Below are 13,818 nucleotides of genomic sequence, written 5' to 3'. Positions count from 1 at the left end.
TTTCTTTCAATTTTTATAATTTTCTTAAGAAAGGTATTATAATCTACAGTTTATTCCTAGATATTCTTATAATTTATGTTGCTTTTAAATATTTTTAAATTGTGTTTTCTGTTTGTTGTTAGTACGTAGACATAAAATTGACATTTACATATTTATTTAACATCTATATTTTATATGTTTATTTAACATTATTCTCCTATTCTTTTATAAAATAAGATAACCCAGTGCAGAACACTGGGAAAAACCAAAATGCTGAAATAAAAAAAAATAAAATCTTTCATAAACCTACTATGTAAACATAAGCTTATTAAATAATTCATGTAGAACTTTCTAGAGTCTTTGGGTTTGTGTTCCATATGTATATATAAATATTTTTTTATATATAAAAAATATATATATATTTTATATATATATATTTTATATATAAAAATATTTTTTATATATATAAACAAGAATATGAATCTAGAATTCTAATATTATGTCTGTAGATTTTTATTTTTGGATTTTCTATATAGCTAATAATGACCACTTTGGATAAAGGCAGTTTTTTTCCCCCTTTCCAATCTTTTTTTCTTGTTTTATTATATCTGCTAAGATTCCACTATGTTTAATAGAAGTAATGATAGTAACATTCCTGTCATTTTTCCTGCTGACATTTGAGAAATTGCTTTTATTATTTCATCACTGAATATGATGTGTGCTGTAAGATTTTGTAGATAATCCTTAAGGTTAAGGAGTATTCCCTTTCATTCTTATTTTGGTAAGCATTTTTATCATGAATGGTATTGTCATTGAATTTTATCAAATGTATTATCTGTATCACTAAAATAATTACCCATACATGTATACATTTGTTTTCTCCTTGAATCTCTTAATGTGGTAAATTATATTAATATATTTTATAAGGTTGAACCAATCTTGAATTCTTGGATTCAACTTCATTTTATGATCATTTTGGCCCATTGCTCGTATTATTTCTTTAAAATTTTTTGTGTTTCTTGTCACGAATGAGATTGTCCCATTCTGTCCTCTCTGGCTTAGGTTATATGAGACTACTAAAGTGAATAGTAGGAGTATTTCTTTTTTTTAATTCTCTGAGAGCTTGTGTAAAATAGTAATTGTCTATTCCTTAAATGTTTCGTCAAACTAGCCTATATAGTTATTGTGACCTGTGTTTTCTATGTGGGAAAAAAAAAACAACAAATATTGATTCAGTTCTTGAATAGTTATTGAACTATTCAGATTTTCTATTTCTTCTAGAGTCAGTTTTAGTTACTGACTCTTTTCTAGAAATATTGATATCACCTAACTTTACATGTGTTGGCATAAATAGGTTCACATATTTTCTTAATTTGTATTTATGCTCTATCCATAGTAGTTGTTTTTCATTCTAAATATAGTTTATTTTTTAATTTTTTTCTTAATCTTGAAAGTAATTTTCCATTTAATATTTCTTTTTGAAGAATTAACTTTTGAATTGTTAGTCTTCTCTGTTGTATATTTTGCTTAATTAATTTCGTTCTCATCTTTATATTGCTTTAGTTCCTTGTTAGGGGTTTATTCTCCAATTTTCCTGGTAATAATCTTTAGCTAGTTGGAGAGTTTATTAATTTTTAGCCATTCTTCTTTTCTAAAATGATCATTTAACACCATAAATTTCCTTCTAAGTCCTTTACCTGCATCCCAAAATTTTAAGTTGAGTTTCTATTACTCAGTAATAAGTTGGTTGTTTTTAGTTCCCAGCATAATTTGTTTTTTATCCAAGTTTATTTAGAAATATGTTTAAATTACCATATGAATATTTTAAAAAATATTTTCTAACATATTTTAGTTATAATCAGAGATTGTGGTTTGTGTAATATTCTTTTACATTGGTTGAGACTTATTGCCTAGTATATTGTCATTTATTATAAATGCATATTTGTGATTTAAAAGAATATTATCTAGTTATTAGATACAGGTTTTTATACAAAGTCATTGGGGCAAAGTAATTAATTAAGTTATTCAGACATTCTATGTACTAAAAGATTTTCTTTTTTGGGGGCGGGGAGGGTCAGGGTAACCTAACAATCTCCCCTTTAGATGGCAAAATTAATCTAGTTTTCATTTACTTTTTCAGTTTTTATTTTACATTTTTTCAAATTAATTTATTAGGTGTCTACAAGTTTTAAATTTTTATATTTTCTAGGGAATTGACCCTTTTATTAATATGTGACATTACTTAGTAATGCCCTAACATCTATTTCATCTAATGTCACTGAAACTATGCCAGCTTTCTTTTTGCATTTGCCTGGTATTTTGGTTTGGAAAATTTTGAGTCACAAGAATGAATTCAGGTCTCCAACCTGGGTGAGTCTGGGCTTAAAAGGAATTCTCAGGAAACACTATTTTTCTTATTTCTTTTTCTTCTTCTGCCTCAAACTAAAGCCAAAGCCAGGAAATATCCCTACTATATTCTGGTCAAGATTTTAGTTTGTTTGCTTGATCTGTTTGTTTGTTTTTAACTTCTCCCATTGCAGGTTTCACCTTTTTAAAGGGAAAAATAAAAAAGTTATTACTGAATTGAATACTTGGGAGAATTTTATTTACAGACATTTTGATTGGGACCAACCAAGACTCCTTGAGGATTTGGGCAGTGGGGTGGGGGGGAGGGAGAGGGGAGGTTCTTGAAAAGAATAAGGAAAAGTAATGTTTGGCCACTTTCTTTGAGTTCAGATCTTAATCACAAAGATTACAATCTGATTAGAAGCAGTGTAGACTGTGTATGTAGTATTCTGTGGTTAATTTTTGGTAATTGTTAATAAACACAGATAATATGTAGATTCTGGAAGACTATGGTTTAGAAGTATTAGTTATATACTCATTTGCAGGTCATTATTTGCAGAATTCTTTCTCAACCTTTTGGAGGTATAGGCTGTATTTGTAGAGATTGTAGTTGGGAGTGTGTTATCTTTAGTTCTACCTCCTATCTTGCTTGACCTCAAGTGGAAGCTTGGGACTAATTAAATCCCTAGCTCTCACTAGATAAAAATGAGTAGACACTGTGTGATTATATTTATGTAAAAATCTAGAAAGTACAAGCTATAGTGACCAAAGAAATTAGTAGTTCAGGAGAATGGGGTGCTAGGGAAAGGGGCTGGAAGGAGGGATTAGAAATAGGCACAAAGAAACTTTCGGGGGCCGTGGTTATGCTCATTATCTCAATTGTGGTAACGGATTCAAATTGTACACTTTAAAATGTGTGCAGTTTTTGCATTGTCAATTATATCTCAATATACTACAATGAAGCTTTTAAAGACAAAAATTTCCTGCCCTCCTGGAGCTTGCATCCTAATGTGGCAAAGCTACCAATATAGAATTCAGCAGCTGCTCCTGTAAAGCAATTTTGCTACAAGACATGAAGAGCCACAAAATGTGGCATCTGAAAGGAACTGGAATATAAGCTCCATGAGGGCAGGAATCTCTTCTGTCTCATAATTCCTCTGTCCTCATTGCTCAGAACACTGCTTGACACCTAATAGAAACTTTTTGAATGAATACATACTTGTTGAATGAGTAAAGTATTTTCATAGCAAAACGAAATTACTGGTTTTAGGACACCAGGGTGGCACATGTCCTTTGGCATTTATGGGTGGTTCTGTACTTAGTTGCATGTTGCAAGCACACATTTTTGAAATCTTGTCATTTTTGTGTGGTTAAGAACTGTTTCTTTGAATATTTAGTCTATTGCTGGAATTTTGTCATTTCATATGCTGATTTTAAAGTCTGAACATTTATCAATTGTTTATTGGAAAATTATAGTGTGTAGTTAATGTGCAACAATTTGGGGGTATAATGTCAACAAGGAAACAGAAAAGAGATCAGTCTGTAGGGACACAGATAATAAACACACAAGAGGAATAAACTGGTTATTAAGTTAATTACTTTAAAGAATGAGGTAATTTAATTAATTCAGGAAAATTCCACATAAGATTCCCAGGAAGCAAAAAGACAAAGTGTGTGATTCTTACCAACTTTGGCCTGTTCCATTAAACTAAGTTTAATTTCAATAAATAGCAAGGATATTTGCATTCAAATATAAGTTTAACACGACTTTGTCTTTCAGGGACTATTATGTTAGTGAAATACATTATAAAAATGTATTTCAAATGAGTCCTTAAAGTGAGTACGTTTTATTTTATGTAGATTATACCTCAATAAGGTTGGTGTTAAGACATACATCTATTTCAAGTGAAAAATCTGGACATCCTAGACTCTGGGACTAAAAGGAACCTCATAAGGTCATTTTGCAAAGGTCAAAATGATCTCTTGCGATTCTCCTGATGACACCTAGTGTATTACAGGATGTATTTATTGCTCTCTGATTATTTCTAACAGCAACAAATAATATAGCATTCCATTGGTGATATTCCACATTGTGCTAGGTCTTAGAATTGGCTGATAATAGTCAGGTTGATATGTAAAGATGTGCAATAGTCTTTTATTTATATATCCACACATGGCACGTAGACATGTGGGTATTATGAAACATTGGTATAAATGTTTTTATAGTTTTATATACCTTTGTTTTATACTTCACATCAAGGAGATCAGAGAAAAAGTACATCTGTTTCCAAATTAAAATTACCAAATCACTTTGATTTTGTCAATTTGAATTCTTGTATAAAAATGCTTTCGAGTTAGTGGTTTCTATGAAAAGAGTTATTGTTGTTGTTGTTTTTAGTTAAAAGGCTGGAATATCTAACATAAGTTTAGTTTCACTGTTTTCTGGGAAACTCTGGGAATATTGGATTTAAAAAAATGCTTATTAGTCTCCGTAAACCATTCAGAAAGAGATTCTTTAGGAGACTTACATCTAATTTATTAATAGCCTCTGATGGTAGGAAAATATTTCACACTCATAATGAGAAATAAGGGCCTTTCTCAATTTCATATACATAGAGTGATTTCAGCTTCTGTTCCAGTTTAGCCATAGGTCAAGGGTAGACACAAAACCCCACTCATCTGTATGTCAAAAGCTGTTCTTTCCAGTTTACCTATGACATGTTCTTGTACAAAGAACCAACAAGAAAACAAAAAGAGAATAAACACTCACTGTTGTCTCTCAACCAATAGAGAATAGGTCCCAATATAACCAATATAGAATAATAATAGGTCCTCATCATTCCAAGAAATATAACTAAATTGTCAAGCCATAAAAACCAAACTCCATTTATTGCTGCCACTAATGGAAAATTTATAGCCCAAGTGCAAATCAGAACCAAACTTGGCTTAGTATAAGCATCAAAAACATAGAATTTGAAATTCAAAAATGGAGAAACAGAGTTAAAATGCTAAAGTTCTGTTGCCATTAGGGGTTTACCATGGGATCCAAGAAATCATGTATATGGCATTAAAACAGCTCATGAATCGCATATCTCAGGCATCACTATTTAATTGGTTCTGGCAGGTGAGTCAACTTGAACGTCACAGTGGACCCTCCAAAACTGACAAAGTATAATTTAAGAAAAAAAAATAAAAACATGACCTATCAAATTATGCAACATGTACAGATAACAGGTATTTATTTAACTCATTAGAGGACTAACAAGATGGTTAGCTTGGTTCAGAGAGAATTGAAGAAAGTGAAGGACAAGGTCTGACAATTAATTTTGCGAACCACCCTGCACATACATTGGCAGCACTGTACAAACAGCCAGGTACGGTTTTGTAACCTGGGTGTATCAATGTCTCACAGCTGTGTTCATGTCAACAAGTGGTATTCATTATTGTCGTTGTGTGTTTTTGTGTGCCATCACGAGAATGTCTGAGCTTGAATTAGAGCAATGGACAAATGTTAAATTTCTTGTTCGACTTGGCAAGAGTGGAAGTGAAATCAGGGACATGTTAGTCCAAGTTAATGGGATAATGTCATGAAGAAAACGGCAGTGTACAAATGGATTAAACGTTTTTCTGAGGGGAGAGAACGCATCACTGATGAAGAAAGGTCAGGCAACCAGTAACATGCAGAACTGATGAAAATGTTGCAAAACTTCATTGAATTGTGCATCAAAATCGTTGGCTGACTATGAGAAGCATAGCAGACCAAGTAAACATCGATAGAGAGAAACAGGATAATCGTAACAAAATCTTAGCATGAGAAATGTATGTGCAAAAATGGTCCTGACAGAGGTCACCAATGAACAAAAGCAAAGGAGAGTCAAAGTTTGCCAAGACCTTTTGGAGAGGCAAGATGATGTTTTGGGCCATGTTATCAATGGTGATGAAACATGGGTGTACCAATACGACCCTGAAACAAAGCGTCAAAATGCACAATGGAAGTCAGCCAATTCTCCATGACCAAAAGTCCAAATTAAGAGTCAAAACAATGTTGCTAACCTTTTTTGATATCAGAGGGATTATTCATTATGAATTTGTACCAACTGGACAAACAGTTAACCAGGTTTACTATTTGGAGGTGCTGAAAAAGCTGTGTGAAAAAGTTAGACAAAAACCTGAACTTTTTGTGAACAATTCATGGCTCTTGCATCACGACAAGGCACCAGCTCACATGGTCTGTGAGGGAGTTTTTAGCTAGAAAACAAATAAGTGTATTGGAACACCCTCCCTACTCACCTGATCTGGCCCCCAATGACTTCTTTCTTTACCTGAAGATAAAGGAAATATTGAAAGGAAGATATTTTGATGACATTCAGGACATCAAGGGTAATACGAGGACAGCTCTGATGGCCATTCCAGAAAAAGAGTCCCAAAATTGCTTTGAAGGGTGGACTAGGCGCTGCCATTGATGCATAGCTTCCCAAGGGGAGTACTTCAAAGGTAAGTGTATTGCTATTCAGCAATGAGGTATGTATTACAGCACTTTTTTTAGGGTGAGTTTGCAAACTTAATTGTCAGACCTCGTATTTTTAGTTGCTGATATTGCAGAATCCAAGACCGGAAAGAACCCAAGAGGCACTCAGAGAGTTAAGAGAGTCAGCTTTATTATGCCGGTGGGCTCAACGGGATCCTTCCCCAAAGACTGAGCCCCTAGCAAGGTTTTGAGCAGGTTTTCATGGGTTGGGGACTTTTGTGAGTTGGGGAAGGGGTAGGTGTTGTCTGGTGATTGGCTCAAGGTGTCTCTTGGAGAGGGTTTTGTGGAAGTGGGCTGGGGCTTAGGCTGGGGACTTCTCTCTCCGCTGGGGCCACCATTTTAGGTCAGTTCCACGTGGCAGGGAACCATTTTAAGGTAGTTTCCCCATCACTGAAAGAAAGAATGCTTAAGTTAAGATTCAAAATTGATTCATGTCTCCTTACAGGGCTATAAAACTGTAACCTTTGGAGTTATTTCAACAGGGCTAAAATAATTTGCAACTCTACCAGACAGAATTAATATGCAATGCTATTGGACAAGAACCATTTGCATTGTTGTCGTTTTTCTAAAAGTTAGTATGTCAGGGAACCTAAACAGCATGAGTGACAACTGGTTATTCACTTATTCAGCCAATATTTAAGGAAGGCCTTCTTTGCACCAGGCACTGTTCCTGGAGCTGAGGATGCCACACTATTTGTGTTGCCCTCATGGAGATTATATTCATCTGGCCTCGTTGCATATACCTAGCTCCAGCCTTCATTGTCAGAGGGAGAGCCTGACCCTGCCTTACACACTCTTCTTTCATGTGCAGTAGAAAGATGCCCCAGGTATTTGGCAACTCACATTCAAGCTATCAGGAGACCGAGACATGCTTATCCAATATTATTCTCCAGAGTGTTTGTAGAGTTAATTAAATAAATCAGTTGTGCAAACAATTTCCCCTTCAATATAAGAAACATGCTATTAAAGGATTCATCTCTCTTAATATTATGTTAAAAGCTGGTTGCCCTTACTCTGAATATTGTTTTTGACCTAGAATAATCTAGTTCTGAGGAATAGGTTTACTGAAGAGAATTCATTTGCCTTTTATACTCTTCACTTAACTCACTTTTAACTTTTTTCAAGCAAGAATTAAAAAGGTGCTTGTGATCGTATTTCTGTATTCTTTTGTTGCTTAATAAGCGTTTCATACTTGGCATCTTCTCTTCTTTCATCATTCTTGAATTTTATCAATTTTTAAATTTTCTGCATATATATGAAGTACTGTTTTGGTAAGACAGTATCTTAAATAAATCTGGGTATGTGTTTTCCTTTGAGGATCCTAAATTGTGTTCTCCATTTTGGAGGAATTTATTACAGGCCTGCTTTCTGTAATGGCCCAGTCATTGCCCATTTACTGAAGTGTATCCTGCCATTAGTGGTTTTGTCATATAAATCATACTTAAATGTACTTTGTTGAATTTCTGTAGCAAAACAAATCTTAAATCCAATTGTTTTGCAATTTGTAGAGTATTGGGGTATATCGGGTATATTGGGTATATATTCTTTAGCAGCTTGGATCTCTCCATCAAGTTTGGCATGTTTTATTTCTGGCCTGCGTTCAAGAAGAGGTCTTGTTCTGTGAAGGTAATTTGATCGTAGAGTTTTGTTCTGCTTTAATTAAGTATTTGAACCAAATATCGGTGGGTTGTGTCATTTGGTGTGTGAATTTAAAGACTACTTAGGCAGAAATACAAAACATACTCATCATAAAGATGTCTTTCTTTTTTAAAACTTTAAAATGTGTGTTGACCACAAATTACAGATGAATACCTTTTCAGTTACAAAATCTTTGTATTTCATTTCAAGTATGTTTTTAAGAATGAAATCTGTATCGTCTACAGTTGAATAAAAAGTTTAAATAATTGTAGAATTACTACAGTGGATAGTTTTTATGTTTAGATTTAATTTTGAGATGTCTTTCATCTGAATAACTTGGTTAATAACAAAGAAAATTAAGCTTTAACAGTGTAAAGAAAATACATATTGGCTTTCTAACTGGGGAAAGAAATGCATTCTTCTGGGTAGATCAAGAATCTTAAATACTGTGCTTTTGAATTTCTGTTTTCTGTATTGGTGTGTTTATATACACAGTGACTTTTATACATAATGACATAAACATAAGAAAATAAGTTGCAAGTTTTACAATCCTCGTGATATGACTGAAGTTGGATACAGTCAAAATATTTATAGATTATCTTTTTATCCTCTTTGTCATTGAGGAAGAGGATTTTGCAAAGGCATTTAACCCTCCTCTCAAACTTTGCATCTTCAGAGACAAGGATCTGCTCCACCTCCAATGAAACTGCCACCTCCTTATAAAGCTCCATCTGAGGACAGTGATGAAAATGAAGAAGAATATGTATTTACCAACCGTGAGTTCCTTTTACATTATTTGCAGTGGATGCAGAATTTATTAAATTGTGGTTTAATGAATGTTGTAAATTATCAAATACAATGCTCTGGGTTCTCAGAAAATGTGCATGAGCCTATCATGCTGAAAGAGAAAATTTACATATCCTTAACTATTGTACCTTTATTTCCCTAAGCTTCTCTCTTTGACATTAATATAATATTAGATTGAATATTAAAGGCACCTGGGCTGTACATTATTTCATCTGCATTCCATGCTACTCTTACTATTTAGTTGTGAATGCAGAAATGCTAAGAAGACCTTGAAATTGCAGTTTGACCCACAATAATCTGAATGGGATATCAGCTCTTAATTACTTACCCTACTCACGTGGATGGTGATGTTGCTAATGCAGAATTACAGAAGCCCTACCAAGTTGTATTTTCTTGTTTAGAATTCCTTCCATGGTTTTCTTCTGCATTAGCTGTTTCAAGTATACTTCATACATATATTTAATGGAGGCTTTATTTAAAAGAATTTGTGTTTATTTCATGCATGTAAAGTATATGTAGTTAGATCTGATTGTATGTATGGAATTTCTTTTGGGTGTGATGAAAATGTTCTAAAATTAGATTGTGATGATCATTGCGTAATTTGTGAATATACAAAAACCCACAGGATTATATATTTAAATAGGTGATTTTTTTGGTTTGTGAAATATATGTATATAAATACTGTATAGCTTTCTTTAAAAAATGTTTTTTATATACAGAAAAGTAGTTTGATACAGAAATTGAAAGAGTTGCATTTCCTAATGTGTGATTTAAAGCATGCCCTCTTCTATGAAAATCAGGGTACTTCACAGAGTTGTGTTGAGAATTAAAATAAGGCCTTTAGCTTGCTGTATAGTGAATCTTCAACAAGTATTACAGCTCTTATTATTGTTAATAATTATTATTAAATTGGCTTTTTAGCTTTATATTTTTCTAACTATAATAAATGTATCAATAAAAATATAAATGTAAGTTTATAATAATTTAGTTGACTTTATAAAAGCTTGATTTGTACTTTGTGATTTTACAGAGCCCTTCCTTATGCATTTTTTTTTTTATTTATTCAACAAATCTTGTTGACAGCCACCTACTTTCCACGAACAGTGTTAAGTGAGTTGCTATGAAATAAATAAAACATAGCTCCCTTGTTTTTGGTGAGGTCACTGGCCCGGAAGGGAGGATACAAAGGCATGGGAACAAATTGTGATAAATGTACTGTAGGTCTTGGGTTTCAACCTCTTCTGCAGAATGGCACCTGATGGACACGACTGAGATGTGTGTGTACATATGTAATAGAATCCCTTGTTTGGAGTGGAGATAGCTTCTTGACTATTCATAATTTCTGGGATGCTAGAATGCCCATATACACATATTGTTAGGAAACCTGATGTAGGCACATGACTAAGCCTATGTTCTAATCCTGGTTCTACTACTTAGTTCTGAATTCATGGATCAGTTACTTAACCTCTTCCTGGATCACACTTTCTTAGCTATAAAGGGGGAAGGGATGTCTTATTATAACCTGCCTCACAGGATAGTTGTGAGAATTAGAGGAGAAAAACGTAAAAGCTTAGTATAAGGATTGTGATACCTAGTAAACACTCTGGTTTCCATGAGCCAGGCCTTCACATACAGTATTAACTCAATCAATTTACTAACTTTGTGAGGTCTCTAATTATACAGACACAGAAACAAAGGTTCAGAGAATTTCAGGAATATGTCCAAACTTACACAGCTAGTAAACAGTGGAAATGGAGTTTCAATCCAGGCACTCTGACTCCATCCAGATCCTGTACTATCATCTATACGTCCCATTACTTAAAACCCATTATGGTGGCAGAAGTAGGTTCAAAGTGATTGGGGGTTACCTAGTGAATATTACTTTGATGCCATCAGATAGACAGAGCAGCAGCACCCACCCCAACCTTCCAAGACCATGTGTACATGTATATTCGCACATGTACATAGAGACGTTCAATGCATTAGTGGGGTTCAGGAAGGACCCCACTTGATTTACACTCAACGCAGAAGAAGACTTCTAAAGTCTAAGTCATCTTCTAACTGTAACATTTCACAGATTTTTCCAGCAAACCTACTTGGGCTGTGAATATGATTTTCCTCCCCATTCATTTTGCTCCCCAGTTTTTGCCTTCCCAATGTGTATTTCCCTTCCCATTTAACTTCCCATTGAATTTACTGATAACCATCTCCAGAAGAGTTTGAACTGTATAGGGGTATTAGATGGTTCACATTTTAAATGTAGATGAACCTAAAGATTCCAGCTTTCCTATGTTTCTTTTTGAAGTAAATCCCATGGCTTCTTCTTTGTTCCTGAACTTTTATTGAATGACTACTCTGCTCATCCTTCCAAAACCAAAAGTAGATTGGTTCACTGTTTTATCAAACTCTTATTGTTCCAAAACTGAGATTTCTTTTTACAACGGTTAAAACATGATTACGTAACTTTCCTGTGGTCTAGGACTATGAAGTGGATGGCTGGAATCCAAACATTAGGTCCATCGGCAAGTGGTGATTATATTAGAGAGATTACAGACATGAGATACACATGATTTTGAAATGTAGTGAAAATCTAACTTAGGTGAGATTTGGTAAGTTACTTATTTATTAAGTTAATCCTGCCAAGAAATGTTTGTTGACTAGATATTATCGGTGGGCAGACAGTGGCCTAGGTGTTGGAAACACATCCGGGAACAAAATCTCTCAATACCTGATATTCTAGAGGAGGAAGAAGATGAAAAGCAAAAAGATAGTTTAAATATTGATTAGTAGTATAAATAACTAAAATGAAACAAGATAGTATGAGAATAAATGCCTTGGAGGAGGCAGCACTAAGTAGAATGGGTACGAAAGGCCAAGATGAGACCTAATGACAAGAAGGAAGCAGATGTAGAAGCAACCGGCTTATGTAGTCTTCATGTGTTTCGCAGTAACATGTACTTGGCTTAACAACCAAGTATCAATGCACATAACCACACACACATACACAAACACATACATGATTACATCTTGTTAAGTGCTGTCTATCTTTCCCACTAAACCTTTAAGTTCTGCTATCCTCAGGTATTTAGCAAGGTGTTCAGCTCACCCCACCCCCCACCAAAAAAAAAAACCCAGAAAGGAAGAGAAAAATTTTTTTACAGATGGTACAATTGTTAATCTCAAAAATTCAAATCTTTATCAACATTAAGTAAGGCTGTAAATGAGTGGCACATATGAAAAAATCTAATCAGTATTATCTACTTGGAAAATCTGACAAAAATTTACTAAGAGCAATAACAGAAAAACTAGAAGATATCTAGAAATAATACATTTAGAAATGTAAAACTCAGGCAATGACCCATAACTATTTAAGGCATTACTCTTTGGCAGTGTGATGAAAACTATAACCCCACTCCCCAGAAAAATGTATACAGATACACAGAAACATTGTTACTTATGCACACACATGTACACACAAACACGCACACGTACACACACACACACGCACACACACACACACACACACACCATTTTAAATAGGCATTATTTTGCCTATTTAGTGGAAGTCCTGAAGCCCATTTATGAATTCATGGGGGGGGGAAAATTTCATGAACCACCAATTTAGATCAAAAGTTTGAATTCAAGTACCAGGTGATTATTTACTCAGTAAATAACATTTAGAAATGAAAAAAACCAAAACAAAACAAAACCCTATATTTTATGTTTTAAAGAAAACTATGGAACTTTATTTAAAAAGATTTAGGGCGGGTATAGAGATACATTATTCTCTTGATTGGAATACTATGTCATAGATTTTAATTATTTCTAAATTAGTCTATACGTTTAAGGTAATTTGAATCCAAATCCTAAGTGTATATAGGCTTTTTTTAAAATACGAGAATTTGGGAAATGATTTGGAAATTAAATGCTTAGCAGTTTTGGACAGTGTCCCCTGGTATCCAAACATATTCTAAACTGGTGGTTTTCAGACTCAATCTGGAGCTATTAAAAATGAGTGGGAGTGTTTTGGTTGTCTTAATCAGCTTTTTTTAACCTTGGCACTAGTACCATTTTCCCCAGATAATTCTTTGTTGTGGGAGGTTGTCCTTTGTGTTGTAGGATGTTTCATAGCATCCCCGGTCTCCACTCACTGGGTGCCAGTAGCACTCTTTCCCATCCCAGTTGTGAAAAACAAAAATGTCTCCACATATTGCCAAATGTTTCCTGGTCTAAATGGATGGGGGGGGCGGGGTGGTTTCTATTGTCATTTATTAATTGGGTGTCTAGGGTACTGCATTATATGGGATAGTCCCATACAATGAAAAATTATCCTACGCAGAGTGCCGGTAGCACTTCTGATTAGAAACATTATTCAAAACTGCAGGAATTAAATCAGTTTAGTATTTGGTCTAGAAATCGACCCAGGTGTCTATTTAGATTTTAAACACACACACAATTTTTTTTTTCTGAAATAGGAGAAACTGGATAGATTATTCAATAAACGATGGGATATGTAATGA

The 13,818-nt window shown here is 34.0% G+C and overlaps 1 protein-coding gene across 5 annotated transcripts in view; it reads left to right on the top strand.

Annotated features, from left to right (window-relative positions):
- PATJ (PATJ crumbs cell polarity complex component) overlaps positions 1–13,818 on the top strand; it is a 299,142-nt gene that overhangs the window by 125,755 nt on the left and 159,569 nt on the right. For all 5 annotated transcript variants that reach the window (XM_081055925.1, XM_081055924.1, XM_081055921.1 and 2 more), the window contains one exon: positions 9,168–9,267. In XM_081055925.1, the coding sequence (XP_080912051.1) occupies positions 9,168–9,267 (100 nt within the window). The remainder of the gene's footprint in view (positions 1–9,167; positions 9,268–13,818) is intronic.

Source organism: Rhinolophus hipposideros (genome assembly GCF_964194185.1).
Source record: "Rhinolophus hipposideros genome assembly, chromosome: 8".
NCBI lineage: Eukaryota > Metazoa > Chordata > Mammalia > Chiroptera > Rhinolophidae > Rhinolophus > Rhinolophus hipposideros.
This window is presented reverse-complemented; position numbering and strand designations above follow the sequence as displayed.